The sequence below is a fragment of the Coloeus monedula genome (genome assembly GCF_965178545.1).
Source record: "Coloeus monedula genome assembly, chromosome: 27".
Classification (NCBI taxonomy): domain Eukaryota; kingdom Metazoa; phylum Chordata; class Aves; order Passeriformes; family Corvidae; genus Coloeus; species Coloeus monedula.
Genome location: NC_138807.1, coordinates 1,077,181 through 1,103,919, shown reverse-complemented (window position 1 = coordinate 1,103,919; position 26,739 = coordinate 1,077,181). Strand labels below are relative to the sequence as shown.

Genomic DNA, 26,739 nt, shown 5'->3' with positions numbered 1-26,739 from the left:
CAGTGAGCAGGATGAGCTTCAGGTTCAGAAGAAAATGGAGTCCCAGGTACCACCACTCAGCTGTGCATCCTGTGCCTCTGTCAGGCGGACCATAGGTTGTGCTGATTCTGTACTTGGAAAAGAGGAAGGACACTAAAATAAACTTCATCTGTCTCCCTCAGAGAGAGGCTCTGTCTTGGTTTGAAAGATAGGTGCCTGCCAAGGCAGGCAGGAACCTCCCTTGGAATACAAAATGTGACCTCCTTCCTTCCAAATTATTGTAACTTTGAAATTAAGGGGCTTTCAGGCAAAGATATGTGAAAAGGAGCAGGAGTTCTTTACTGTGTATCTAGCTGTGTACAAGGAGATGAACAAACAGCGGCGGCAGCACCAACGAGCAGCAGCAGAGCCCAGGGCCAGCCGCTGCCGGCTGCCGGCACCTTCCCCTCGGCGCAGCTCCGCTCGCGGCCGCCAGGGGCGCTGCTGGCTCCCGGCCGGGCGGGGCGGGGGCGCTGATTCCCCCGCGCCTGCAGGGGGCGCTGTGGCGCGAGCGCGGCCGCCTCTCCACACGGCAATGGCGGCTGAGGCGGCGGCAGAGGGAGAGAAGGGGCTTTCCTTGACAGACTCGCTGGGGTGGCCGGGCTCAGCGGCACTCGGGAAGCTGAATGGACTGCAGCAGGAACCTCGCAGCAGCAGGCTGGAACGGCAGAGGCGGGCACACCCCGGAGTGACAAACGAAATGTATCAGAAACTCCGCAGCTGTAGCAGGAGCCGCGGGGTGTCCCGGCAGGCGGGTGCGGGGTTCCAGTGAAGCGAAAAACCCGGAGTAGGGGGAAGGAAACGGCGGGACTGGGCAGCGGCAGCCGGGCTCCCAAACACGGCAGGAAGAAGCTCCCTCAGAGGGGGAAGGGCTCGGAGTCCCGAGTTTTCCCCTGAGGCACCCCAGTAGATGGGGAGAGTCCTTCCCAGGGAGGGAGGGTGTTGATAAGGTCCCAGTGCAACGGCTGCTGGTACGAGCAAAAGCCTCACTTACTCTAGGATAAAAGAGTAATGGGCTGGACTCTGCAGTGGCAGCAGTAGGATCAGTTCGACTGTTCCCTCCGACCCCGAGAGGGAGAGAGAGGAGAGCCGAGCCCAGACCCTCATCCCCCAGCCAAAATCTCGCAGTATCTCTGTGCTTCCAAAAGAAAGCCCCCTCAGCTACGAGAGTGTAGCTCCACCCTTCCTCCCACCTTGGCCACTTCTTTTGTGTCTTAAGTACCGGTCGTTATTGTCTCTTAGCAACAGATAGGAGAAAAATCCCTGAGAGAAAAAGAAAAAAAAAAAAAAAAAAAAAGGCACAATCTTAACCTTCAACAGGCTCTCTTCATAAACCTGGAGCAGCCGGGGAAGGGTAAGGTGCTGCACTTTTCCTTCTTTCCTTGGTCTTTAGCCAGGTCAAGATGAACTCTGGCTTTTCCAGTTCTGTTCCTGATGTCCATGCAATGCCTGTGTATGTCTCTTGGGTAGTTTTGATACTGCTTCCACCCCCCACGTTCTTAATTTTTGTATTTAAACGTGATCCAGAATTCTCCACTCAGTCAGTCTGGCCTCCTGTTGTACTTGCTCAGCATTGGGATGGATCGCTCTTATACTTGTTCTCCATTGGTTAATCAGAAACTCAGGTGACTGTTTTACATCTACCTCAGCTCACTTCTCCTCCAGGCTGAAAAAGGCTTGTTCCTTCCAGTGCTCCTCATAGGATATATGGTCCAGGCCTCAGACATCTGCATGACTTTCCTCTGAACTTACTCCAGTTAATCAAAGTTTTTCTTGCATTGCAAGGCTTGAACACAGCACCACTGGTGTGATCTAATGAGTGAAAGGTAAAGGGAACAATCCCTTCCAGGCCCCTGCCAGGTGCATCTGTCCACGCAGCCCAGGACATTGCCACAGCAGCCAGGACACGCTGCAGATGTTCAGCCTATTTATGGTCCACTGAGCCCTCCATGTCCACCTCAGCAGAGCCAGTCCATCCCAGCTTCGGATTCAGCTCCAATCCCAAGGCTTCCTCTACCTTACCTACCTTTTTTCTGCCCCACTGTCCTCGGGCTCACCTGATGGGTAACATATCTTGCTTGTAATGCCTCTAAGAAAGTAATAAGGCAAAGAGTGAATAGATATAATGCAGAATCCAAAGAAGGATTCAGAGAGATGCAAATGATTTGCAAATGCTGGGAATGTGGGAGAAGGCATTTAGCAATGTTGGAATTGGGCAAAATCTTCTGGAAACTGAAAACCTGGATCTTCTATTAGGGACTTGTGCAGGCAATGATGGGAGGCAAGAACACTTGTCTTAGGGAAAAGGCAGTTTTGAGGGGTGTCCAGTGCAGCATAGAAAGGTTAAATGATGAGGAACCCAAGGGGAGTTTGGGAACTGTAGATCCATAGGTTTCTGTGTGAATGGAAAGGTGTCCTGAGGGGAAGGTGGCAATAGTCAGGGTGTGAGAGGGAAGAGCCCCATGCAGCTGCTGCTGGTGGGTTGGTGCTCACAGACCAGGCAGCGGGAAGCAGCAGGTGCCACCTCCTGCTCTTGAAGGGAAGGGTTTATTTAAGGGCCACTTGTACCTGACAAGGTCACAGAGCCAGAGCAGGGGAGGGCTCTTCTCCAGCACACCCGGAGCTGAGTGAGCAGCCACCCTAAGGTGGCTCCTTGCACATCGGCAGTGGCAGGAAAGGTGACAGGAGAGGTGACACGTCCTTCAGCTCGGGGCTGCGGCAGCTCCTCCTGTGAGGAGCCCAGAGCTTGTAGATGGGGAGACCTTTAGCTGTCCTGTGTGATAGTTCTCAGTAGCAAAGATCGTATCAAACTCGTGTTGATTTTAGAGGTGCAGACTGACAACAAATTTGGCATTCATAATTTTTATTTGTTGACTTTCAGGAACATTTGGAAACATTTCAGAAAGGCAGCTCCTTCTGCCTGTGTAGGACAGTCACCTCCACCCTGCGGACGCCTGTTCATACTCCGCCCTCCTGTGGAGAAAGGCATCGGAGTCAGACCGGTCGCACGAACATTCCGCACTGCTGGAATCCGAGCCGGGAGGGGGGACACAGTCCAGCGGGCCCGAGGCTCTGAGCCGGGACCGCTGCCCTGCGATGAAAGGAACCAGCCCTGCAAAGGCGAGCTCTACAGCAGGATGTAAAGTTCTGTAATTTGTTTTAAAAGCCAAGAGTTTCAATTTTTGAACTAATACTTTCAAGTCAATACTTTTAATTTCAACAAATTAAATAGAATTGTCTTTGAAAGCAGAAAACAGTTGAGTTGCACATATTCACCTCAGTTCTCATTCAGAGGTAAGAAAATCCAGTATCTTTTATTCCAACAAAATGGTTTAACCTATTCTTTTAGATTTGTCTGTCAAACCTTATCGGATCCTGGTCAAGCGATACCAAAGTTATAATTTATGGGGGAAAAGTCCGTGAGTGCGAGGCGGGGCGGCCCTGCGGGGTCTGTCCCCACGCACGCACCCCGAGCCCCCCGGCCGCAGCTGAGGGGTACCAGCAGTCCTGCCGGACCCTCCGCTGCGGGGTGACCCCTCCCCGTCCGCGCTGTCCCCTCACACCCACAGTGACCCCCGGCAGGCTGACCGACCCCCGGCAGGCTGAGCCCCGGCAGGCTGACCGACCCCTGGCAGGCTGACCCCCGGCAGGCTGAGCCCCCGCCCCTCATAGCGCACCGCTCCCGCCGCCAGGGGGTGCCCGCGGCCTCGCTCGCCGCCGGAAGCGGCCCCGTCCCGGCGTCCCGCGCGCGCTCGTTCCTTCCGGTGCGGCGCCATCGGTGCGGCGCAGGTGAGGCCGGGCGGGTCCGTGTCCATCCGCGTCCATCGGCTCCCGGTGCCGCAGCCATGGCCATCCGGTACCCCATGGCCGTGGGCCTTAACAAGGGCTACAAAGTGACCAAGAACGTGTCCAAGCCCCGGCAGTGTCGGCGCCGCGGGGTGAGTACGAGATTCTGCCGGCGCGCGGTGCCCCGGGCCCGGCTCTGTCGCGGGGGCTGAACCGCCCCGCTACCCCAGGTGTGTAGCGCGGTTATGTTGGTGTGTCCGGCGCGGAGCCGCCCAGCGCCTCCGGCCCCGTCCCGTGGGGCTGCGGCTCGGCGCTTTCGCTGTGGGGAGACGGGAGGGCTCCGAATCCGCGAGCTGCCCGTGACTGCGGGACGGGCGGCTGTGAAAGATGTGTGCCTTCTAGAGTCTCTCCTGTTCTTCTTCTCTTGGTAACAAAAGACAATCCCTACAAAACTGCCCGGAGTTTCCCTCCTCGGAGCTATCTAGGTCCGATAGGTGCGTGTGTTGTTACGAGACATAAATGCATCCGGGCCTTTTATCCACTCATTAAATGCTCCGTGTAGCTGTGGTGTCCGATGTGCGTTGCAGTGCAAATCGTGGGTCCTGCTTTTTCCAGAACTGCTGGGCCACGCCAGTGTGTAACACATCCGGACCCGAGGCTGAAGACAGACTGGCACACCTGGCCAAACTCAAGTGCTCCGTAGCATCTGCCAGGGATCGGGTGTCTTCGGGACATGCCAACAGCGTGGGCTGGTTTTGCGGCCTAGCCGGGAGTGTGCCACAGCCCTTTGCAGTCCCCTTTGCATCAGCCAGCGTGCCTTGTAACCTGCGTATTTCCTCCCCTTCCCACAGCGCCTGACCAAACACACCAAGTTTGTGCGAGACATGATCAGGGAAGTCTGTGGCTTTGCACCCTATGAGCGACGTGCAATGGAGTTGCTGAAAGTGTCCAAGGACAAACGTGCTCTGAAGTTCATCAAGAAGCGGGTGGGTCAATCAACTAACAAGGATGGCAGAAACTATTGTCAGCTTTCTGTTTTCTGCCTTCCCTTAGGAATATTTGGCTTTTTAATTAATTATCTTTATTTTTTTTCTGTTGTTTTGGAAGTTACTGGTGTAATATGATGGAGTGGAGAGAATGTTCCTTGGGTTGGGTGGGAGAGCAGGAGGTGGATACAAAGGTACTCTGCCAGAAAGGGCCTGAGCTCAGGGATTCAGGCTTGTCATGCTATTACTGCATGGTTTGTGTGTCTGGTGTGGGGAAGATGAGAGCTGCACTGATAGAGGTTGGGTGCCATTAACCAGGAGACTTCAAATGGGGTTCCTTGAGTTGTAACGGTTATGAGCTGAAAGCAGCCCCTTTGGTGTCCCAAATAACTGTGTTGAGGTACTACTGAGACACGATGGCAACCTCCTAGCTGGAGGTCGAGTCCGTCTTTCCAGGACTTTACCATTCTGCCTGGTTTTGAGGTGTGTTGGCAGTGACAACTGCAAAAACCCCAGGCTGTGCTGGATGAAGACTTGAGTGCTCTGCTCTCTCCCTGCAGGTTGGCACTCACATTCGGGCCAAGAGGAAGCGGGAGGAACTCAGTAACGTCCTGGCAGCCATGAGGAAAGCTGCTGCAAAGAAGGATTGAGTTGCACAGGCTGCAACACAATAAAGTCCTTTCTCTCAGAACCAGGGTAGTGAGTATTCTTGGTACACGTACTTCAGTGGGCGCTGCTGGGGGATGCTGACAAGGTCCTGGGTCAGTGGTTTATTGTACCTACAGCTGGAGATGCTGATACTGGTGCTGCTGGGACTTACTCCAAAGGGCAATCCTCTGTGACTTATGTGGAGTCTCAGGACTTGGAAATCGCTGGAATAATACCTTCTGTTTCCTACTCTGTCTTCAGACCTAGATGGTGGTAGGAGGGAAGTGGGCAAAAATGGCTTTTGAAAACACTAACTACTTCACACTCCTTCCCCCGAGCACATCAGCCCATTCCTTATGCAGCTTAGCCTGCTCGTGTTTCCCTTTGTACCCTCTATTCAGGCCTGTTTTCTGCAGTGTGTTAGCAAGTCATGAAAGACACCTGGAGTCAGCAGAACCGCTTGGACTTCAGTAGCTGGATTCTTTATTCTCTCCTAAGGGCTCCCTTGCTGTGAGATGACAAGGGCTGTTCTTCCTGGCTGAGAAAACACTTTTCAACTAAACTCCATGCTATTACTCTTCCCCTCTTTAAATTCCTTTTTCTTAAGAGTTCATTGGAAGGAGAAGTACTCAAGTTCTCTGGTCCCCAAGCCTGTGATTACTGATGTACAACGGTCAATGTCAAGACATTTAATTCCTTTTCTCACTCCCTCAATATGATACAGCTGTTGCAGAGGCACAGGCCATCTGTGGTGCAGCACAGTGCTGACTGCTGATCCTGAGCATGTTGCTGTTTGGCCTTGGTCTGCTCTCTTTAAGCCTGGAGTTCTATCTGGTGGTATTGACCTGGTGACTGAACCTGGAGAGCCACGTATCTTGATCAGCTGAATGTACCAGCTCTGCTGAACTACCTTAGGATTTCAGTGTCCTTTCAGCCTAGCCTAGGCTTCTAAGCAGAGACAGATTCTGAGAGCTACTTGCCTTCCACCACATCAGGAATAACAGCTGTACATCAGCCTGGCTCTGGGTGTACTGTTCAGTCCTTTTCCACAAACATACTGAAATTTACAGTGAAATACCTGAAACATCTTTAGTGAGAAGAGACCAGACTAGCCCCACTGCTGGTGGCTGATAACATGCCCATTCCTTTGGCAAAATTGGAAATCCTTTATTGTAGATCATAATTCAGTATTAAAGACTGAGAAGTATTTTATTCTAGCAGAGCCATAATTCATTTGGGCAGCTGCGCAGCAGCAATAGCTCCATGTCCCACTTCAGGACTGCCCCCAGTCATTCATCTCTAGGCGGGAGCTGAGTGCTTAGGGACAGACCACCTTCCAGCCATCAGGGCATGGGCTGTCATCCTCCAGTGAGATCCAGCTGTGAAAATGCTATATCAAATACCTCTTTGTAGTGCTCCACAAAATGCACTTCCAGTCCTTCTGTAATGAACCCAGCAAGGTCATAATAATCTTTTTTGTTCTCTGATGGCAGAATGATGCAGGTAACACCTGCTCTCTTTGCCTGTGGGGAGAAAAAGTTGGGCTGTCTTTTGACTCCTAGGAATCCTTCCATGTACCAGAAACACCCCCATTTCTGAAAGTAAGCAGTTATTTAGGAGCATGATCCAGCTTTACTCTCTTTGGAGAGCACCAAGGGCATTCCTAACAGGTATCACCAGGGTGAAGCATGTTCTAGATCCCCCCTCAAGCCCCAAAACACATACTCTCCAGTGCCATCTCAGCTGCAGGGACAGATGATGGGGAGGCATTTTAGTTGGACTATGTCAGCACACTGGGGGATTGTTTAAAACATCCGTATTATTTTACAGAATTTTAAGGGTCTGTTCCAGCTTGGGTGAGGATAAAGCCTAAGATGAAAGCAGGAGTTAGAAACAGCTTGAAACAGCTTATCAGACCAACCTACCCATCAATACCCTTAGCACAATTCTACAGAACCTTTTGATAAGGACACCTTCCCTGGAAGGAGTATGGAAAGCAGAGCTGCTCCTCCCCCAACAGGTTTGTACCCATCTGCTTTAGGGGTGATTCTGCGTTGAGGCCTGTGGCCACTCACACTGCTGCAAGTGCAGCCAGTCAGCGCCATCGCACGCGTTAGTCCTGTACTGACTGCTACAAACAACTACTCATTTTTAAGTCATACAAAGAAAAGAAATCACATTGCAGAAGGCTGTAGCCCAAATATATCTGGGGACAGAACACGATGTGGAGCCCCAGCTCAACAGAAGATGACCTAGTAACATTCTTGACAGAAAAATTTGTGTGGTGCAAGGCTTATGTAGGCCAGAATTGTGCAGGTGAAAAGTAGGGAGATTCAACTCTTGGAATTCTGAAAACTGCAAAGGGTTGAAACCAAAAATACAAGACACTAAGGTTCCTTTCATCTAAAACAGACAACTGTATGAGATGTCAGATGAATTCACACTGGAACTAGGGAACAGAGCCTTGATTTTAAGGATGTACCTTAGAGATGCTGTCAAATCTCCACTGGATGCCCTCCTTAAACAGGCAATTCAGCACAGCACAGGTGATTGAACCATGCTAGTCTGACAAAGCAGACAGCTCTGACTGCCAGTTAAAGCTGTCAGTCACCTTCAATTCTGCCAGTCTAGGTGGAATTGAGCTAGGCCAACACAGCTGCCCTGGCACAAAGCCTGAGGTCCCATCCCTTTCCTCACAGCCAGAGACACAGTCAAGATTGCCGTGTTGCCCTGCAGAACATGTGTCCAACCTGTGTATGGAATGAAATCACTGCCTCTCCCAGTTCAAGGAGCCACCCCTCTGGCTGTCCTGTCCCCACTGAGCCCAACCCAGGGCTCTCTCCCATGGACGATGCACAAGAGACAAGAGAAGAGCTCTTACTGCAATAGTCTTCTCCTTGATCCCACCAACAGGAAGAATTTTTCCAGTCAATGATACCTCTCCAGTCATGGCTACATTCTGCCTCACTGGGCAATTCATGGCCAGCGACAGCAGAGCTGTTACAATGGTACATCCTGCGCTTGGTCCATCCTTCGGTGTTGCTCCCTGTTGAAAAAAACAGAAAGCACAACCCCCCTGCTCATTCAAGAAGCAGCACAGCCAGACAGTACCATTGCCCTTGTTTTAACATTGTCCCAATTTCATGAAGCCTCATAAAGGTTTTTGCATGTGTGAGTGATGGAATGAATCCTGGTATTTGAATTGGCTGATTTATTAACAACTGTGACATTCCTCACCTTGTTCATGAGGAATAATCCATGAGTCCACAGTGTGGTTTCTGGCCTGATGCCACCACCATACTCACTGGGCTCAGGTCTTTGAATAAGCAACATCAGTGGAAAAAAAAGCACAAACATTTTGAAGCTCTTTGTTAGACCTAGCCAACCATGGAAATGAGGAACAGAAGTCAACATCACAAGGGGGAAAGTGTCAAGAGCCACAAAGTAGTGGAGGACAATACCGAAAACCATTCAAGGCAGAAAAGATCAGTATATAAAGCCCCACAAAATCCAGGCCTGAACTAGTGACAGTCTGGACTTATCTGAGATCAAACCTCTTTGAAGTAAGAGCAGAGGAAATCAGTGTTTGAGAGGGAGTAGAGACAGAGATCATGTCTGCTGTTTTCTCATCTTCCAGGCAATGGAATCACAGACAACAGTGCAGTAGCTGGACAGACACAGAGCAAGCTGCAACAAGGACACTGCGCACAGAGCACTCAGTAGGCCAGAAGGAAAGCTTGGGCACAATCGCAGTTCAAAATCTGTCTTCAGTAAAGCACCTGCCCAAAGCTTGTTACACAGCATGTGAGCCACTCTGAGCAGTGTGTGCATTTATTTTCAGCCCCAAATATTGGACAAATGCAATCACTGCCATTACGTGGACTAGGAAGCATGGCACAGAGATCAGGAGTAGTATTTCCAGTTATGTGTAAATGACTTGAAGCCTTTAAGAAGGCCTGGTAACACAGAGACCTAAACTTTGGAGTCCTTGTAACTCAATCCAAGCGTTTATCCAAATCACTTATCTCTGTGTCATGGTTTCCCTACCTGCACAACAGGGCCAACAGCTACAACAAAAACTTAGGTTTCCTTAGAAAATTATCCAAGCCCCTGTATTCTTGCCACATGCTTGCTGTAGAATGGAAACATGGCTCATAAGAAGACGTTCACAGGAACCTGAAGAAAATGCCTTCATTCCTGGGTTTTACTGCTAGAAGAGGGCATTCTGCACAAAATATGGACAAATGAAGTGCCTTCCAGCTTTACATCCAGGGGAGCAAACCAGCCTGGCTGCTGTGCATGCTCTGTCAACTCTGCATCAGTTTACCTCTGGCACATGCAAGTGAATATGAGAAGACATAAGAAAGTCATTGTTGGGGTCCTTCTGCATCAGAAAGGCTCTTGCAAATGTGTATGCAATTTTGGCACTCTCTTTCATTACATCTCCTAGTTGCCCTGTTACTTCAAGCGACCCATCCTTGTTCTCCTTGTCTTTGGGTCGCCTCAGGGATGTTTCAATAAACAGAGTGGAACCTCCTAAAAAAAAAAAAAAAAGGAAAACAACATCTGAAAAAAAGTTAAAGGAAAATTAAACCAGAAAGTTTTGGTGATGCAGAAGCTATGTCAGGCATTTGGAACTGATGCTCTCTAATGAGACACTAGCCCTTGGGTAGAGAGCACCTGAAACCTGTTCCCAAAATACCTTCAGGAAGGCCAGCTAGAAATCTCAACAGTCTCCATTCATTGCTTTTTTGGACTTCATCTTCTAAGAACACAGATGCAATCCCTATTTAATGGAAATAATCAAGTTCTTATAATGGTTTCAGGTTCTTTGTTTCCTCCAGAGAGTAAGTGGAGTTCGTATCATAAAACACTTTTAGCCACTTCAGTTCTCCAGTGCCAGGTACCTATTTACCTTTTCCACCATACTGATAATTTCCCTCTTAACCACCTTAATTCTACCAATCTGAATATGCAGCGGTCATCTCCTTTGCTATGTGCTGTTATTTCCATCCTGTAGTGCACAAAAGCCCCCAAGTTACTAGGTGAGTAATCCAATGAACGGTAAGCAGCCAACTGCACGCACCCCACAGAATGCTGGAACACCTGTACCTGCCCTCAACATCAAAAGTCAAGTCAGTGTTGCACATCACTGAGAAGACACAGCATTCCTCAGCTGTGCTGTGTCATGGTGGCACCTCCTGCTGCTGTTAAAGAAACAGACCAGATTTTGTCTTCTCTGAAAAGCCTTATGCTTTTAGTCACTGCTGTTCCTAATGTATGTCATTTGAATGGGATATGCAGCTTAAGGAGAAAACACGCTGGCCCAGAGCTAAGATAAGCCTGGGTAAGGGCATAAGAAAGGCTCCCTTCTTCAAGGAAGTAGTATTCAGGATCCAAAAGCCAAAGGAAGTTCCTTTTACTGGTGCCTGTAGAAGAATGTCACTGGACTCAGTTCTGTTTGACTGTCACATTCAATTTTTGAAAATGATACAGAAATGTAGACATTAACCCCAAATTAATTTTGTCTCACCCATAGCTGTCCAGGCCAGACCCATCACCACTCCTGGGGGAGTGGTTTCATACATGCGATCCACAGTGAAGATGGGCTTTCCTACAAAGTCCTGCAGGTTTTCAGGTGTTACTTGGACCGTCTCTGCTTCTCCACTCACAATTTTATAGGCAGATTTCCTCAATACCTGGGTGAGACAGTAATTTATCTCTGTAGAAAAAGCTGAGAATGCTGATGCACAGTGGTCACAGTTACACATAACTTTCCCTCACCTTTTCTACTTGTTTCTGCAGATTCCTCACCCCACTCTCTCTGCAGTACTGTTTGATGAGAACAGTCAGGACATCCGACGTGATTTGGGCTTTGTTTTCATCCAAGCCACACAGAACTCGTGCTTGAGGGACCAAGTATCTCTGAAAGAAATAATGCCCCACATCCTTCTCTTAGTATTTGTGACAAAAGCCTGGTGGTTCCAATTCACTCAATGTTGTTAGCTCAGTGTTGCTTTCTGGTGTCCACAGCCTATGGAACACTGGAGTTACGTTAACTGTGTGTTCAAATCAAAGGAACTCTGTCCAAAATACCATGTGCCTAATTTTTTTGGACATAGTTGGATGTAAATATGTAAGCCTGAATCTGCCAAAAAAAATTTATCAGATGTAATTCACATAAAGCACAACAGTGATTTCTCTTACCTCTGCAATTGCAAGTTTCTCTTCTGCTACATATCCTGACACATTTATCACTTCCATTCTATCCCGCAGTGGCTCTGGAATGGTTTCTGTTACGTTGGCAGTACAAATAAAAAGTACCTGGAAGCATTACAAGATCCTATTAAGCACTTTCATTAACCTGCTGCTTTACTCCAAGTACTAGTTCTTAAGTGGAATTAGTTTTTATTAGAAGTTTTGGATTTTAGAACTATGTAATAGCATGTTCCCTACCCCCAAAATAAATGTTTAGAAACGCACAATGCACAAACCAGGAAATCGGAATGGTTTGATAGGGACCAGGAAATGGGAGATCTACATCTCACTCAGAAGTTCTTTCTACCTTCTAGGAAATTAGCACAGAATGACCCTATTATCTATACCTATTACTAATACGTCAATTCTGCAATTTATGTCAGCTGCACAGAAAGTGCAATGGTGTCTAAAGACGACAAATTTCAAAAGCTTCATAGCAGCATTAGGCCACCTCCCTTGACAGCAGCTCTGCCAATCACTACGTAAAGGAAAACTCTTGCCTTTTCTAGTGGACACCACGTGTTTGTCCCTGGCTCTACACGGAGTTAGGGCTACAGGACATATGCCAGTGATCATGTTCTTTCATGTGCAGACACTTCAGTTAAAGCCAATTCCTACAGAGACAGCTGTATACCATTTATTTTCCATCTGACTTTCCAACCGAATAAAATGTCAGCATCTTTTCATGGACAGGAAATCTCTGCATTGATACACATTCATACATTCTGGTTCTAAAACCTCTGTAGAAAAGAGAAATACCTTTGATAAATCCACAGGAACATCAAGATAATGATCCAAGAAGTTAGAGTTTTGTTCTGGATCCAATAGTTCTAGAAGGGCCGAGGATGGATCCCCTTGATAGCCTCTTCCTATTTTATCCACCTGTGGGAGAAAAAAAAGTAATGCTCTAAGAAGCTTCCTACCACGATAAATTCTCAAGCAAGGTTTTTTTCAAGGCTCCATCTGAAAATCTTCATGAGATGTTCATTAACATCCAGTATCAGTTTACCACTTTTCTGTGCACTCATCCAAGTCCCCACGACCTTCCTGTGTGAGCACACGACACACCTGAGAAGACACAGGGCTTTTGAGTGTTGCAGAAAATCACTGTGAAGTCTCAGGCAATGTGCATACAATAAAAAGCACTACTACTAGTGGGCTACTACTCATTAAGCTGAGATAAGCTATAGGCTCAGACCAGAACACTTACTCCACCAGTGGGAGGACTGGGAGTGCTAGCTTACACCACTTCCCAAATATATAAGCTCAGACACTCTCCTTACTCTCCCCAAGGTGCAAAGTGCCTACATACAACCATTCAAGCAGAGCCCAATTAGTGACCTGTGCTGTTGTCACAGTCATAAGTTAATTGAGGCTCGTGGGGATTTCTTGAAGTCATCTTGACCAACCCCATTGCTCACGCAGGGCCACTAGAGCCAGCTGCCCAGGACCATGGCCAAGGTCATTGACTCTTCCAGCACTGCAAACTCTCCTTCTAAGGATACAAACAGGGCCACGGCTTCTTCTCCCTTAGGAGTAGTGTTAACTGGATGGCCTTAATGAAATTTGCTTCTACAGCCAAGGCAGGGCTTCTGGCCAACACCACTCAAGTGTCATAGCCTCCAGGTTCCATTACCTTTCAAATCAAGATACTCATTGGTTACATCACACTGCAATGGATGACAGTTTATCGGTGCCCCATACCATTCCTAAGACATCTGCTGTTGGTCCTTCCCAGGTACGGCACACAAGAAGGCCAGAAAGACCTTCAGTCTATTCTGAATACCTGCTATTATATCCTGTCCTTATTTGCTTTTCCACAAAGCGTTAGGCTGGTATCCCTGACTCATTTATTCTCAAATAAGACCACAAATTGACAGTAAGCATCTTATTCCTTATCGTCCTGCTTTAGACCTACTGAGAGTGACTCTTGCTAATAATCACACAGGCAATAGTGGATTTGTGCACAGTGATGTGCTCACACCTATGCAGGAAACACAAGAACTACGGAAACCTCTGAATATCCAGTCAGGTCCATTAGGATCCAAACAGCTGTAATTTAATCAGAAGGACACAACTAAAATTTTAAAGTTGGAGTCTGTTATAAGGAGAGAAAACAAAGCGTTTCAGGTATCAGTGTCACCCAGAGAACTTGAGAGCCCAGCCTCATTTAAACAGAAAGAACCTGGGATTTTTAGGAGCAGTACTGCTTCCCCTTTTCTACAGTGATCAAGAATTGGTATAAGTCTTTAAGAGCAAAACCTAGAAGAAAGACCAAATACTTCACCTCATCAATCAGTATAAGTGGATTCTCTGTCTTGGTCTTCTTCAGACACTGGATGATTTTTCCTGGCATTGCTCCAACATATGTCCTCCTGTTTTTACCAGAGATTGTATTTAGGGAACCATTGCAAAGCACAACACATATCAGAACATACACCATGCAGCTGACAGAATAAGTGTATCCTGCTGGGAAACAAGTCTTTACTTCTTCAGTATCTATCAAAAGCATTCTCCATCACCATATTAAGCACCAAGACCCACCTAGTTTGTTTCTAGTAAAGAACTGACATGAATTTTGGCAAAATACTCCTGGATGGCAGTTTTTATCTTTAGTTTTAACCACTTCTCAATTAGAGGAAAGCAAAGAGGTAAGGCTGAGAATAGAGATGTTTGAATTTTCATGGATTTTGGGTAAGAAATGTTAGAAAAGGTAATGTGTCCCTTCCTCACTTGATAGGAACAAAAAGACCAGTGTAAATCAAAAAATACTGAAGGAACAAACTGTTAATAGCAAAACATAATCTTCCTGCTAGAGATTGTTCCTGGTTTAGAAACAAGCAGAAGCAGAGGAAGAGGGTAACAACAGAGTGAATGCCAAGAGGGACAGAACAGAGAACATCTGAAAAACACAGAAAATAGTTCTCTCTGCTTCTGTTTAGGGCAGAGCCTTGCAGGTTCAATTTACTCCGCAGAACGGCTACTCTTACTGGTTTGAAAACACTGCTGGTTTTATGTTCAGATGCTGACCCTCTCCTCTGCTTTGGTGAGGCCACATCTGGAGTGTCGTGTTCAGTTCTGGACTTCCCAGTTCAAGAAAGACAAGAAACTGCTGGGGAGAGTCCAGTGGAGGGCTATGAAGATGATGAGGGGACCAGAGCATCTCTCATGGGAAAGGTTGAGGGAGCTCAGCCTGTTTAGTCTGGAGAAGGGATGACTGAAAAGGGATCTTATCAATGTGTACAAATATCTGAAGGGTGGGTGTCAAGAGGACAGGGCCAGACTCTTGCCAGTGGTGCCCAGTAACAGGGCACAGGGCAATGGGCACAAACTGAAACACAGGAAATTCCACCTGAATATGAGGGAAAACTTCTGTACTTTGAGGGAGGCAGAGCCCTGGAACAGGCTGCCCAGAGAGGCTGTGGGATCTGTTTCTCTAGAGACATTTGAAACTTGTCTGGACACCATCCTGTGCAACCAGCTGTAGCTGAACCTGCTTTAGCAGGGGAATGGTCTAGATGATCTCCAGAAGCCACTTTCAATCCCAGCCATTCTAAGACTTGGTGTGTGTGGAAAAAAATAAACCTATGGAAGGGTCACATCTACTGATTTATTATTCACTTCTTGTTCTCCCCATAAATGTTCTTGTTTCCAAGTTTTCCTCATGCAGCACCTCCATCTTGGTTATTCGGAAACCAAGTCTCAATCACACCTGAACATATATGTGAATGACCCTGTTCAAACTGTCACCATTCTCTAGTTCTGACATTTATAGACAGGCATGTATTAGCATTTGGCACCAATCCAATGGCTTTGGGTAGCTCACTCAGCTTTTCAAAGCTGAGAATACACAAGAATTAGGGAGCAACTGCACTTAAATCACAAATATAATTATGTTCCAAACTCCACCCTTTGCTATCTTTTTCACCTCTTTCTGTATCTCAACTCCTGTCAGCAAGGGTTGGCAGAATAGAGATGAAAATTACACACATTGTCCAACTCCAGTTAGGTTCCTATTTACATTAGTAAAAACTGCTGGATAGACAAACTGCTTAAGTTACACTGACCTGTGTCCTTTTATTTCTGCTACATCAGTCATCCCTCCAACACTGAAACGGAAGTACTCTCTGTTTAGGGCTCTGGCAATCGAGCGGGCAATACTGGTTTTGCCAACTCCAGGGGGACCATAAAAACACAGAATCTTCCCCTGGGTGGATCCTCGCAGCTGGCTGACTGCAATAAATTCCTGTAAAACAGATAAAGTACCAGCAGTGAACAGAAGGGAATGTCAGCAACACCAAAACACATTTGGTATCAGGTCAAGCAGTGATTACAAAACAAGCATCATACACAAAACTGGTCCTCAAAGGATCTGGGGAGGGCAAGGGGAGAAGCTAAGTCAGGATGCACCTGTTTTCCCTCTGGTTATTTACATACTTGGTTGTCCCCAGGTTCTGTGCTCTGTATCACCTCACCAGAAGAAGCAGTCTCTCTCTCCACTGCCTTGGACTGAGAAGACAGAGTTCTAGTTCTTCTCCCAGCTTCCCTTGTTCTCACCTGAGTCTCTCAAGCTACATGTGAGCATCTCCTACTGTACCACTCCCCATGGGCTAAGTTAAGCTTGCTTCATTTCACACTTCTGTGCCAGACAACCCTCAATAACACTGAACAGTTGAGCAATCAAAAGATCACAGTTCAGAACTGAAGCCTCAACTGGTTATACACTTACAGTGAAGAAATGAAGGTGCAAGTGGGGAAAAAAAATCCAGAGACTGCTTCCCTTGGACACTTACTTGCCCAGCATTAAGTGCAAACCAGAATATTGCAGTTTGAAATGAGAATGTGACCTTCGTTGCCACAAGTAATTAAGCACATTAACCAGTCACCAGAACATTTGGGTCTTTCATGCAGCTTTCTGTTTGATGCATGAATTAACACCAATTCAATGGAGATTGCAATGTGAAACACATCCAAAATGCCTCATGTTAAGCAGAGTGTGAAATGGGACACACTGCCTACTCCAGCCTTACCAGAATTCGCTTCTTGACATCATCCATTCCATAGTGATCCTCCTCCAGAACCGCCTGGGCTCTGGCCAGCTCCAGGTTCTCCTCGCTACACTTACCCCACGGGATGGATGTCAGCCAGTCCAAGTAGTTCCGTGTAACACTGACAGAAACACATGAATGAGAGTGATTTGACCATCATCAGCTCATGTCTTCCTCAACCAACTTCCAAAACAACCTCATCCAGAACAAGTGGGATGTAAAGTGAGGCTATGAAAAGAACATCACTATCTGGGCAGTCACTGCTAACCTTTTTCACAGTCTTCAATCCCTTGTCCCTCCTCCCACAAAAAACCCCAAAGCTTTTTTTCACAGCTTTTGCTTTTCTGAAACAAAGAACCTTCAATATACCATGAAAAGACTTAAATTTCTGCACACAACTTCCCTGTAAAATTGTTTTGGGTGGGGCTGGCTCCTGTCTGAAAAGGAATAGGACTGCTTGTACACTCTGCCCCACATCAACTGTTCAGATGGGTTCACAAAACTTAAAACTAGAAAAAGTTTTCTGTCTCCACAGTAAACTAAGACATGGCAGAGATTCCTGGCTCAGAAGCAAGGAAAAACAGCTGGATGCACAACACCACAGAGAGAGATTTAGGACTGGGATAATGACGTCAATATGGCAGTTTACAGTAGAGATAATCAGTATAAACACACTGAAGAGATCACAGCTGTGTCAAAGCACTACTCACTGTTCTAAAACTGTGCACTTAGATCAGGAATTCAAGTGTACAGGGAGGTCTGCACAATGCAGTAACTAGTAAGTTGTGCACAGTCATGGACACAGGGAAACACAGCTGGGCTGTCTGGGCCCAGGATTCACCTGATGGCAATTGCCATGCCACCAGAGCTTTGGCTGTTTTCTCCCAAATACATCCTTTGCAAACTTGCAACCACTGTTACAGCTCTGAAGGAAAGGGAAAGGCACTAATGCTGGCTGTGAAGCCCAGTATATCTTTTCTATGATTACCATGACGCTGCTCATCCAAAGGCATGTTTGCCCTCAAACAGTCTTTTATTCTGTAAAAGATGTTTTTAAAAGCAGAAACCCAGAACATTAAGAGAGCTGATGAGTACACCAACTGCTGTATTGTATAGCACACTCTGACTCAACAGACAAGAAATGTTCAACTCAACCTCAGTTTCTGACAATTCACGTCACAGAACATATATTATCAACTATTCACTCCTTAGCAATTCCAACCCTGCCCCAATAATTCAGGGACCACTTCAGGTAACTTAGCCAATGTCATGTATTAGCAACTAGCTTCTCTTCTCTCACATCTACTGAAAACACTGAAGTACAAGGAAGAAGAGCCAAAAGTGAGGGCAGAAAAAGAATCACTGCACACTTCATGAGGAACTAACTGCACATTTTGTACCTCTAGTATCAGACTGCAAGAGAAGACAGAAGACCTAAAATGATCCCAAGAGGTAGACTACATAAGTAAACACAGGCAGTTTGGAGAAAATCCTATACTGTGATGATAAGCTACAAGCAGAAAAAATTAGAGGGGAGGGGAGGGGAGAAGACTAAGGTAAGTGCTTCACAGAACTGCACTGATGTCTCATTCTGCAAACGAACCCTGACAGCATGACATGGCCATGCACTCACTTGAATTCTGAGGAGTGATTATCCAACAAGCCCAACTTGTTCAACTCTTCATCAATCACATCCATGACATGTTTTGGCACTACCAGCTCCTTTAGTCGCTCACGGAATTTCTCTTCTATAGCATCCTTGTCCTCTTTTTCCAGACCTAGTTCTTTCTTAATGATCTTCAATTGTTCTTGAAGAAGATACTTGCGATGTGTTTGCTTGATCTTCTCCTCAACCTAGACAAAGCAACAAATACAGTAACTAATGGGTTCCTGGTACAGCCCATCTAACATCAAATGCTTCCAAATACTTCTCAGTTATGATGTTCCCAGCAACTGAAAATACTACTTGGAACTCATCTGCAGTGTATTCTAACACAAGAAGTGACTTAACAACATTCTCCAGCACCCTCCATATCTTGGCGGCCTTCACTGGCCATGATTCACTGCTTCAATGCTCTGTTTGTGCTGGGGAGACCAAAAGCAGAGTAAGACAGATGTGACCTCTTTAGTACCAAACAGAGAGGGCTAACCACTACTCTCTACCTGCTGCCTACACAGGGCAACTGAAGCCCAGCATGCAGTTGGCCTTCCTTGCCACAAGGACAGTCTGCTAACTCAGGGTCAGCTTCCTCCACATCAGGGCTTCAAAGTCCTTTTTTGTATGGCTATTTTCTATCCTGGTTATTCCAGGCCTGGTCTGGACTGTGAATTTCTCTTGGCAGAACTTAAGGAGGTTCTTACTGACTCCCCAAGGGGATACCACTAGTAGCTGGCTCAAGTTAGACTTTACCACATTGATCACAACCTTTTCTGCCCATTAGTCTAGCCAATTCTTTCACCAACCTTGTACTACATACTTCCAGAGTGTAACATCCCAATTTGGTCAGAATACTATTATGGTTGACCTCAACAAAGCCCATGCAAACATCAAGGTATACAACAGTCATTGAATCATAGAATCATTTAGGTAGCAAAAGACCTCTGAGATCATTGAGTCAAACCATTAACCCAGCACTGCCAAAGCCCACCATCAAACCATGTTTCCTTCTCTTGCTCTGGGCCTTCTCATAAGAGAAGACAATTAGGCAATTCGCTTTTGGGAAATCCCTTCTGGGTGTTCCAGATCATGTCCTTCTTCTTTTGCCTGTACAGGACTTATTGGAGAATTTTCCCCATAATCTTCCCAGGGACTGGGGGCAGGCTGACATGCCTACAGTCATCCCTGATTCTCCTCCTTGGAGATGGGCATGGCATTTACCTTTTTCTGGTTTCCCAGGAACCTCTCCTGTGACCACAGTGTTTTAAAGATGAGTGAAAAAACAAAATAATGACATTGATAAGCCCTCTCAGCATCCTTGGATGCATATCTCATCCCACAGACTGCATCTGTTCAATTTGCTTAAGAAGTCTCCAACAATTCCAACCCCGGTCCAAAAGCATTTTGCACTTAACATTAATTCTAAAAGCCCCAGTTACTGGGAGTTAACAAACAAAATATGACTGAGTATACTCAAATGTTTGTACTTCATATTTTTCATATTTCATTTTCATATTTTTTCATATTTCATTACCATTTAGCAGTTACTGTATTCTGATTAAATCTTACAACAGACAGGAACTACTGCAGTTCACAGGAGTTAGCAGAGGGTCTTTTGAAATAACATTGTGCTATTTACACTGGTACATGCTATATACAGTATACTGTATATTGTTACACAGATGCTTGGTAAATTGCAGATCTCTAGATTTATCTGCTTGCATGAAATTACAACTTGGACACAATTTAATAGCAGATGCTGTAGCTTCATGTCTTGTTACTTCTACCATGTGCAGGAAAAACCACATTTCTAACAGAAGAACAGAAAACCTTAAATATAAGTAATGTACCCTTTAGAGCATGTACCCATACTAAGCATCACAGTGGTGGACACGATATAAATATACAAAAGGCATTTGTTACTCCAGGAACTTACCTCTCTTCCAAGACGCTGCTGAAGTTTGCTCAGCTCATATTCCTTTTTCAGAAGGGAAAGAGCTTTGTAAAGCCGTTTGGGAATCTGGAAAAGATAGACACAAAATGAGTTTTGAGACACCATACCCTTGTAAAGTAACACATTATATATACTTTCTCCCTCCCAGTGAGAAAGGCAGAATAAAAAACTCCAACAGGTTGTGTGGGAGAGCTTTACAGCACCTGCAGATGTGGAAAGACAAACATGTAGCAACTCCACAGCATGCAAAGAAAATTATTTGCCACCAAAGATGCAGAGCACTCTGATTTACCCACAATAAATCAGATCTACTATATCCTTCACAAGGAATCTAGTCACTGATACTAACACATCAACAAAAGTAGCACTGAAGTCTCTTCTGTACTGAGGCTGGTAAAGAAACTGTGACATACAAGAGATGTATTGATTCTGTTTGCATCGCTTGAGTTAAAAACTTCATCTTACACTGGTTTCTTCCAAGATGTCCTGAAGTTCATGTGACTCTGCCCCTGTTAGGGCTGCACCCATGTCACTCAGATAGATAGGGTTATCTACCACACGCTGTCCAGCCTGCATCATCTGAAGTACGGACTCTCTGAAAATAAAAGGTAAAAGACCCCAAAATGCTCTGTAAACTTACATTCAAACTGGAATATTCTTATTTACTGTTATGACAGTGCAATAAAATGAAGCACAGCTGTTTCATAGCAAAGTAACTGTTTTTGAAATGTGATTATATCAATACTCAGTAACAAACAGATAAATCACTTGGTCAGAGGAATGGTCACCGATATATAAAACTAAGTATCTGAAATGCTCTTCAAACAGTTATGTAGGATTTTTTTGTGCCATTATTCCAAAACTTTTATCCTGCTCATAAGACATGGATCAGATCATGATACTTACTGCAGTGAGTTTCACTTAGACCCAGATCACCTGCCTTAGGACTTAATAGTTCTATCTTGCTTCTAAATTGCACATCAGGTTTTCAAAACTTTGTTTCCAACAATGGATGATAGAGCTTACATCCTAAACCAAAATTCTAGGTGCCAATTCAGCAAGTATCTCTACTTCATTGCAGCAGAAAGGCAAGTGGTATAGAAAATGCCAGCGTGCTCCAGCCTGAGAACATGCTGTTCCCACAGCAGGGCAGCATGGGAAAGACATACCTGTACAAGGGGTTCAAGGCAATGATGTCCCGGATTGTTTTAACAATTTCTGCAGTCAGTGCCTATAAACACAACAAAAAGTTAACCACCAAAAGAACAGAAAAGGATAGGAAAGATCTCAGTACAAATATGACATTCTCCAGACCCCGGCCACTTGCTGCAGTGGTAGCCTGTTCTTGGTGCTGGGGCAGTTCCTGCTCACAGGAAAGGCAACAGGGCCTACAAGGTGGCTTTCTGCACATGCAGAACTTCACCGCCTCTTGGCCAGAAGATACAATCAGGTTGAACACTCAAGCCACCTTCAAGCAAACACTCAGTTTGATAGAGGTCATCACACAGATTTAAGCACAGCCCAGGCTCCTCATTCAGCAACTTTCTGAAGTCACCAGTTCTAAGGAACTGAGCTTTTGTAATGAAAATTCTTTACCTTCCTATAATCCCCTTGTGCAGTGACTGTGAGAAGACAGAACTAGTTTCTGCAGCCTGAAATTAGAGCCTGATTTTAAAACTCTTCCTTTTAAGCAAGAGGTGTAGGTGCAATTCTATAGGACAAGTCCAGGCTTGTAAACTAATTCACTTACTTTAACCTCTTCTGTGATCTGAAAGTCTTCATGAACCACATTCTCTACTTCTACCATGAGAACTTCCTGTGAAGAAGCAGCTACAGGATCTAGTACCAACTCCACAGCTTGGTCCTTTGCTCCAGGCTCCTCTTCAGCCTCCTTCTTAGATCGCTTCTGTTTCCTTCTAATTTTTTGTTTGTTCTCAGGCTCCTCAGGCTCAACCTCTAGTTGCTTGTTTATACGAATCCTGAAAGCCAAAAGAAACCAGCAACAATCAATCCCCTCGTTACATGTGATTTCAGCTCTTCAGCATGAAAAAGAGAGAGTCTAAGTTGTATTTTGAACAAGTTAAAATTTAGAGAGGACCTATGTTTGCAAGACACTAAGCTTCATTATTTTGGCTTTTATACAGGAGTTTCCTTTTCTAGGTGTTTCCCTATAAATGCTCCTCAAATCTGATATCCACTGTGGTTCCTATGGAGATGACTGACCAGTGCTCCATGTCTCAATCAAATATAAAGACCAATTCCCAAGTCATACCCTAGGAATACCAAACCCTTCCAAGTTAAAGGGAAATTTTTCTATTCCAAGTAACCCCAAACCAGTAGCTTATTTCCAAAATGCAATCAAACGTGGATGTGCTTTGATAATGTAGCAGGAGGTCTAAGACTTCATTTGAAAAGGATGTGACTTGTGAATTCACATAAATTCAGCTTTGACAGTACTGCTCATTCTTTGCTGTCCAGAACAAATGCAAGTGAAGAAAAGTGAGGGGAAGGAAAAAAAGCCATGCTTCAAAGCCAAACTTACCCTGGATCTATCTCTTCTGCCATGTTTCTGTCCTTGTATTTTTCCTTCTAATGGAAATAACTTATCGGATGCTTTTAAAAATACAATTTATTAACTGTCTCGTTAAAAATATCTGGCATAAATGGCTAAAGTTAGATTTTCAGCAATAATCATATTTTCTTCAATTCTATTCTGGGGAAAAATTATGTAGGCAAAACATAATTAAAGTTCTGGACCCCCCCCCACACCTTTTTTTAATGCAAAAATACTGGCTTGAATTATTAGTTCCAGAGATTTTTTTTTCCACCATTACTAAACCTTGCTGTACTTGTCAGAATAACTGCTAAACTTCAGCTTAATGAATGTTTGCTTGCATCACATCACAGTTGATATGACAATGACATGCACTGTCTCTTGTTTTGCAGCTAACCTCTCCCAGCTGTGACAGTACATGGAATATCCTGACATTCTCAGGATATGGTGTGGTAACAAACAAAAACTTGCCATACACAAGTTGGGTAGAAAAATGCACGTATGTGTATCCCTGATAAGGGATGTCTCTGTTTATACTGAAGTCTGGTGAGATGCAGTAAAGTACAAGTGACCAACCTTCGGTGTCCCATCACTATCATACGCAACTTGTCTCCAAGGTCCTGCATTTCATGAATCTGGACAAAAGTTCCCATTTGGTATATTTCATTCAGATCCTCCACCACATCAGATTCATTGCTATTGAGCAAAAAAATTGGAGTAGATATTCAAAAACGTGAGATAGCAGTTCAGATTAAAAAAGAAAAAACAATCACTGGTTGCAGAACTTTAAACTGGATTTAGGAGCAAAGACACTTAATCCTCATTGCTACCACCATGCAGCCCCTTCCCAAATCACCCAAGTACCTGGACAGCTCATCTCCTTCCCAAACAACACCACCCTTTTCTAAAGCAAGATGCCAGCTCCCAGCAGTGCTGGTGGTGGCAACAAAAACTGTCATAGCATGAGGATGGTCCAAGACCAGCCACAATTTCTGCAATGCTATCCAAGGCAGGGCATTTAGGATGATAGCTGTTAGTGTAAATGCAACCTGGGCAGCTCATTTTTGTATTTTTTAAAAAGATCAAGAGAAACAACTTACTTGTCATCCTTTTTAAGAAAAACACCAGCATAAGGCTGGGCAAGACGAACTTTCCTCCTCAGCAGCTCAACCAGCTTCTTATTTTTCACCTAGGACAACAGGTATGTGATCAGAGGTGGATTTTCTGTAATCTTTGCACTCCCAGGGTGTAAGGCCAGGCATGATGACACCCTAGAACTAAATTATGAAGTTGGAGCTTGTATTGTTTTAGTCTTGTCCCCATTAGAGGACAGTAATATAGAAATGGAAAAAAAGGTAGAGAAACATGAAATTTAAGTATTTAAAACAAGTCACTTCCCAGTCAAGACAAAACAAGCTCCAAGGCTAGGGGAGGAACTAGACCTAATCTGTGCAAGCTTTACAAGCAAGAAACCTGAGTTGCTTGAACAGTACCTTGTAAGCTTCTGTTGCTAACAATGTTCTCTTCCCCTTCCCTACCTGTATATCCTAGCTCTCTGCTCCTGATGGGGAGCTAGTTCACCCTTCCCTATCAGTTGCCTGAATTCTGCCCACAAACTCTAGTTAAAATCCTCTTCTCCAAAGCCTCCTCTGCTCAATTCCTCTCCTACCCATGAGCCTGAGCTCCTGCTTTGAGTTTCACCCCGTATTTCTTCCTGATTTACTTTCTTACTCCCCTCTGCTCTCTAGATGCCACACACCTAGACCTTCCCCTGGCAGATCTCCCAGCAGCACTGGAATGGTTATCACAGCAGGCTGAACCCTCAGTGACCAAGAAAATAACTCCTTGTGAATTCTGCTGTTGCATGAAGTCACCCTGCCAACCACGGCGTGCTCTTCAAAGTGATGGACATAAGCTGCATTGCTCAATGCTTTGCTAACAACCAGCATGGTTCTGACAGAACAGCACGAGCAATACCACCTGTTGGCCTATTCTAATCTCGGCACACCTATTCTAATTTTGCACAATGTTTAGCAAAAATATGCTTACCAATGTCACAGACATTAACAGGAAGAAAATTAATAATTCTGCAGGCACTGTAGAGACTTGACTTTGTCAGGCAAATTGCAGCACAATGAATTCACAGGATAAGAGAGAACATTTAACAATTCTGTGAGACATTGTTGACCTGTGCATTGAAACTGACGACTTTTATACATGCCTCACATGACTCCATGCTCTTAATAATATATAATCTTCTTCCCCTGACACATCTATAAAGACACTAGAAGCTGCACATAGTAGATTTGGACATACAGAAAAATACTATCGTAGAAATAACATTAAATAATACTACAGGAACAAGAAAATATTGATTTATTTTGTACTACATTTACTTCAAAATCAGACTGGCAATATACCAGAGAGGCACAAAAATGCAAGTATTTGTTCCAGAATGGGTTTCATTTCAGGAAGAAAAAGTATTTCTGGCCTGTGAGCTCACATCACACATCAGTGATACAATTTATAGCTCTTAAAATCCTTGTGGGGTACAGAGGGAAAAGATCACACTGAAATGGTGATTGCCACCCCGTCCCTCAGCACCCTCTCCCAGCGCAGCTGTACTGTTCTACACCGCATTCCTTCTTTTTCCTAGCAGCTCACAGCTTGCTGCCTTCATCAACACGGGTCTTGGTGCTCTGACACCAACCCACGGCGCCGGAACAAGGACACGTTTGTTTAACCTTCATCAGGGAACACAAAGACAGAGAGCTTCGAGAGAATGTGTGTGATTGATTCGCCGACCTTCTCTATGAGCAGAGCTTCTGACGCAATAACCGTGAAACTTCAACTAGCCCAAAAGAAACCGCTATCCCGATAGGACCCGGTTACAAAGCTCGAGCTAAAGGCCAGCAGCGGCTGCCCCCGGAGGTCACGCACGAGGCTGCCTTGCTCTGCAGTCCAAGGAACTGCAAAGGCACAGAGAGCGGCCCGGAGATGCGGCACCGCCAGCGGCGGGCTCAGCCGGTGACCGCCGTACGGCCGGGGGCGATCGGCTGCGAGCCAGCGCAGAGCCCTCCCGCCCGCGGCCCCGGCACCTCGCGGCGGCGGAAGCTCCCGCCCAGGCCGGGCCGGCGGAGCCGAGCCCCGGCCCCGGGACCGAGGGATAGGGGTCAGCTCACCTCGATGATCTTGATGAAGCGCGGGAAGACGGGGTTGCGCGTCACGGCGATCAGCGGGACGTTGGGGAAATGCTCCGGGACGAGCAGCGGCGTCAACGCCGTTATGACCGGCCCGGTCCCGCTGCCGTCCGCCCCGCCGCCGCCGCCGCCGCCGCCACCGCCACCGCCGTCCTCGCCGCCGCCTTCCAGTGCGTCGCCCCCCGGCAAACCGCCGGGGCTGCGCTGGTGCCACCGCGGGCCGGCGCTGAAGGCGGCGCGGGGCGGCGGCGCGGAGCCCAGCGGGGCCGGGACAGCGGCGGCGGGGGCCCAGAGGCGGCGCCGCGCGGGCCCCAGGGCGGGACCGGGGACCGCAGGCCGCCAGCGCCCGCACAGCCGCCACCAGCGCGCGGCCGCCATGCTGCCGGCGCGCGGCACTTCCGCCCTCCCGACAACGCCGGCCCCGCCCGCACGGCGTCGCGTGGCGGCGCGCACGTCCGAGCCTGCCTGTGCCTGCGGGTTCGAGCCCCGGCCCCGGCCCCGGCCCCGGCCCCGGCCCCGGCCCCGGCCCCAGTCGGGCGGGTGCCAGAGGGAGGAACGCGGCCGGCGTGAGTGTGGCTTTGGCCACTGCCCAGCCTTCCTTTTCCTCCTTGGTTCCCTGCAGTCGGCTGC

General features: G+C 46.5%; 2 protein-coding genes across 2 annotated transcripts; one reads left to right on the top strand and one right to left on the bottom strand.

Moving 5' to 3' along the window:
* Positions 1 to 3,763: 3,763 nt before the first annotated feature.
* On the top strand, positions 3,764 to 5,481 carry RPL36 (ribosomal protein L36). Its single transcript, XM_082298104.1, has 3 exons — positions 3,764 to 3,956; positions 4,656 to 4,790; positions 5,351 to 5,481. Exons 1-3 carry the CDS (start codon positions 3,864 to 3,866, stop codon positions 5,438 to 5,440), a joined length of 318 nt encoding a protein of 105 aa, XP_082154230.1. The 5' UTR covers positions 3,764 to 3,863; the 3' UTR covers positions 5,441 to 5,481.
* A 1,103-nt stretch (positions 5,482 to 6,584) lies between these two features.
* Positions 6,585 to 26,491, bottom strand: LONP1 (lon peptidase 1, mitochondrial). Its single transcript, XM_082297902.1, has 18 exons — positions 26,092 to 26,491; positions 24,010 to 24,098; positions 23,486 to 23,605; positions 22,106 to 22,334; positions 21,525 to 21,586; positions 20,821 to 20,950; positions 20,338 to 20,421; positions 18,378 to 18,598; positions 16,727 to 16,865; positions 15,764 to 15,942; positions 13,984 to 14,071; positions 12,456 to 12,578; positions 11,646 to 11,762; positions 11,223 to 11,363; positions 10,972 to 11,137; positions 9,766 to 9,974; positions 8,320 to 8,484; positions 6,585 to 6,961 (listed from the first exon to the last, which is right to left on the bottom strand). The coding sequence occupies exons 1-18, from the start codon at positions 26,485 to 26,487 to the stop codon at positions 6,797 to 6,799; spliced, it is 2,823 nt and encodes a 940-aa protein (XP_082154028.1). The 5' UTR covers positions 26,488 to 26,491; the 3' UTR covers positions 6,585 to 6,796.
* Between the last annotated feature and the right edge of the window lie 248 nt (positions 26,492 to 26,739).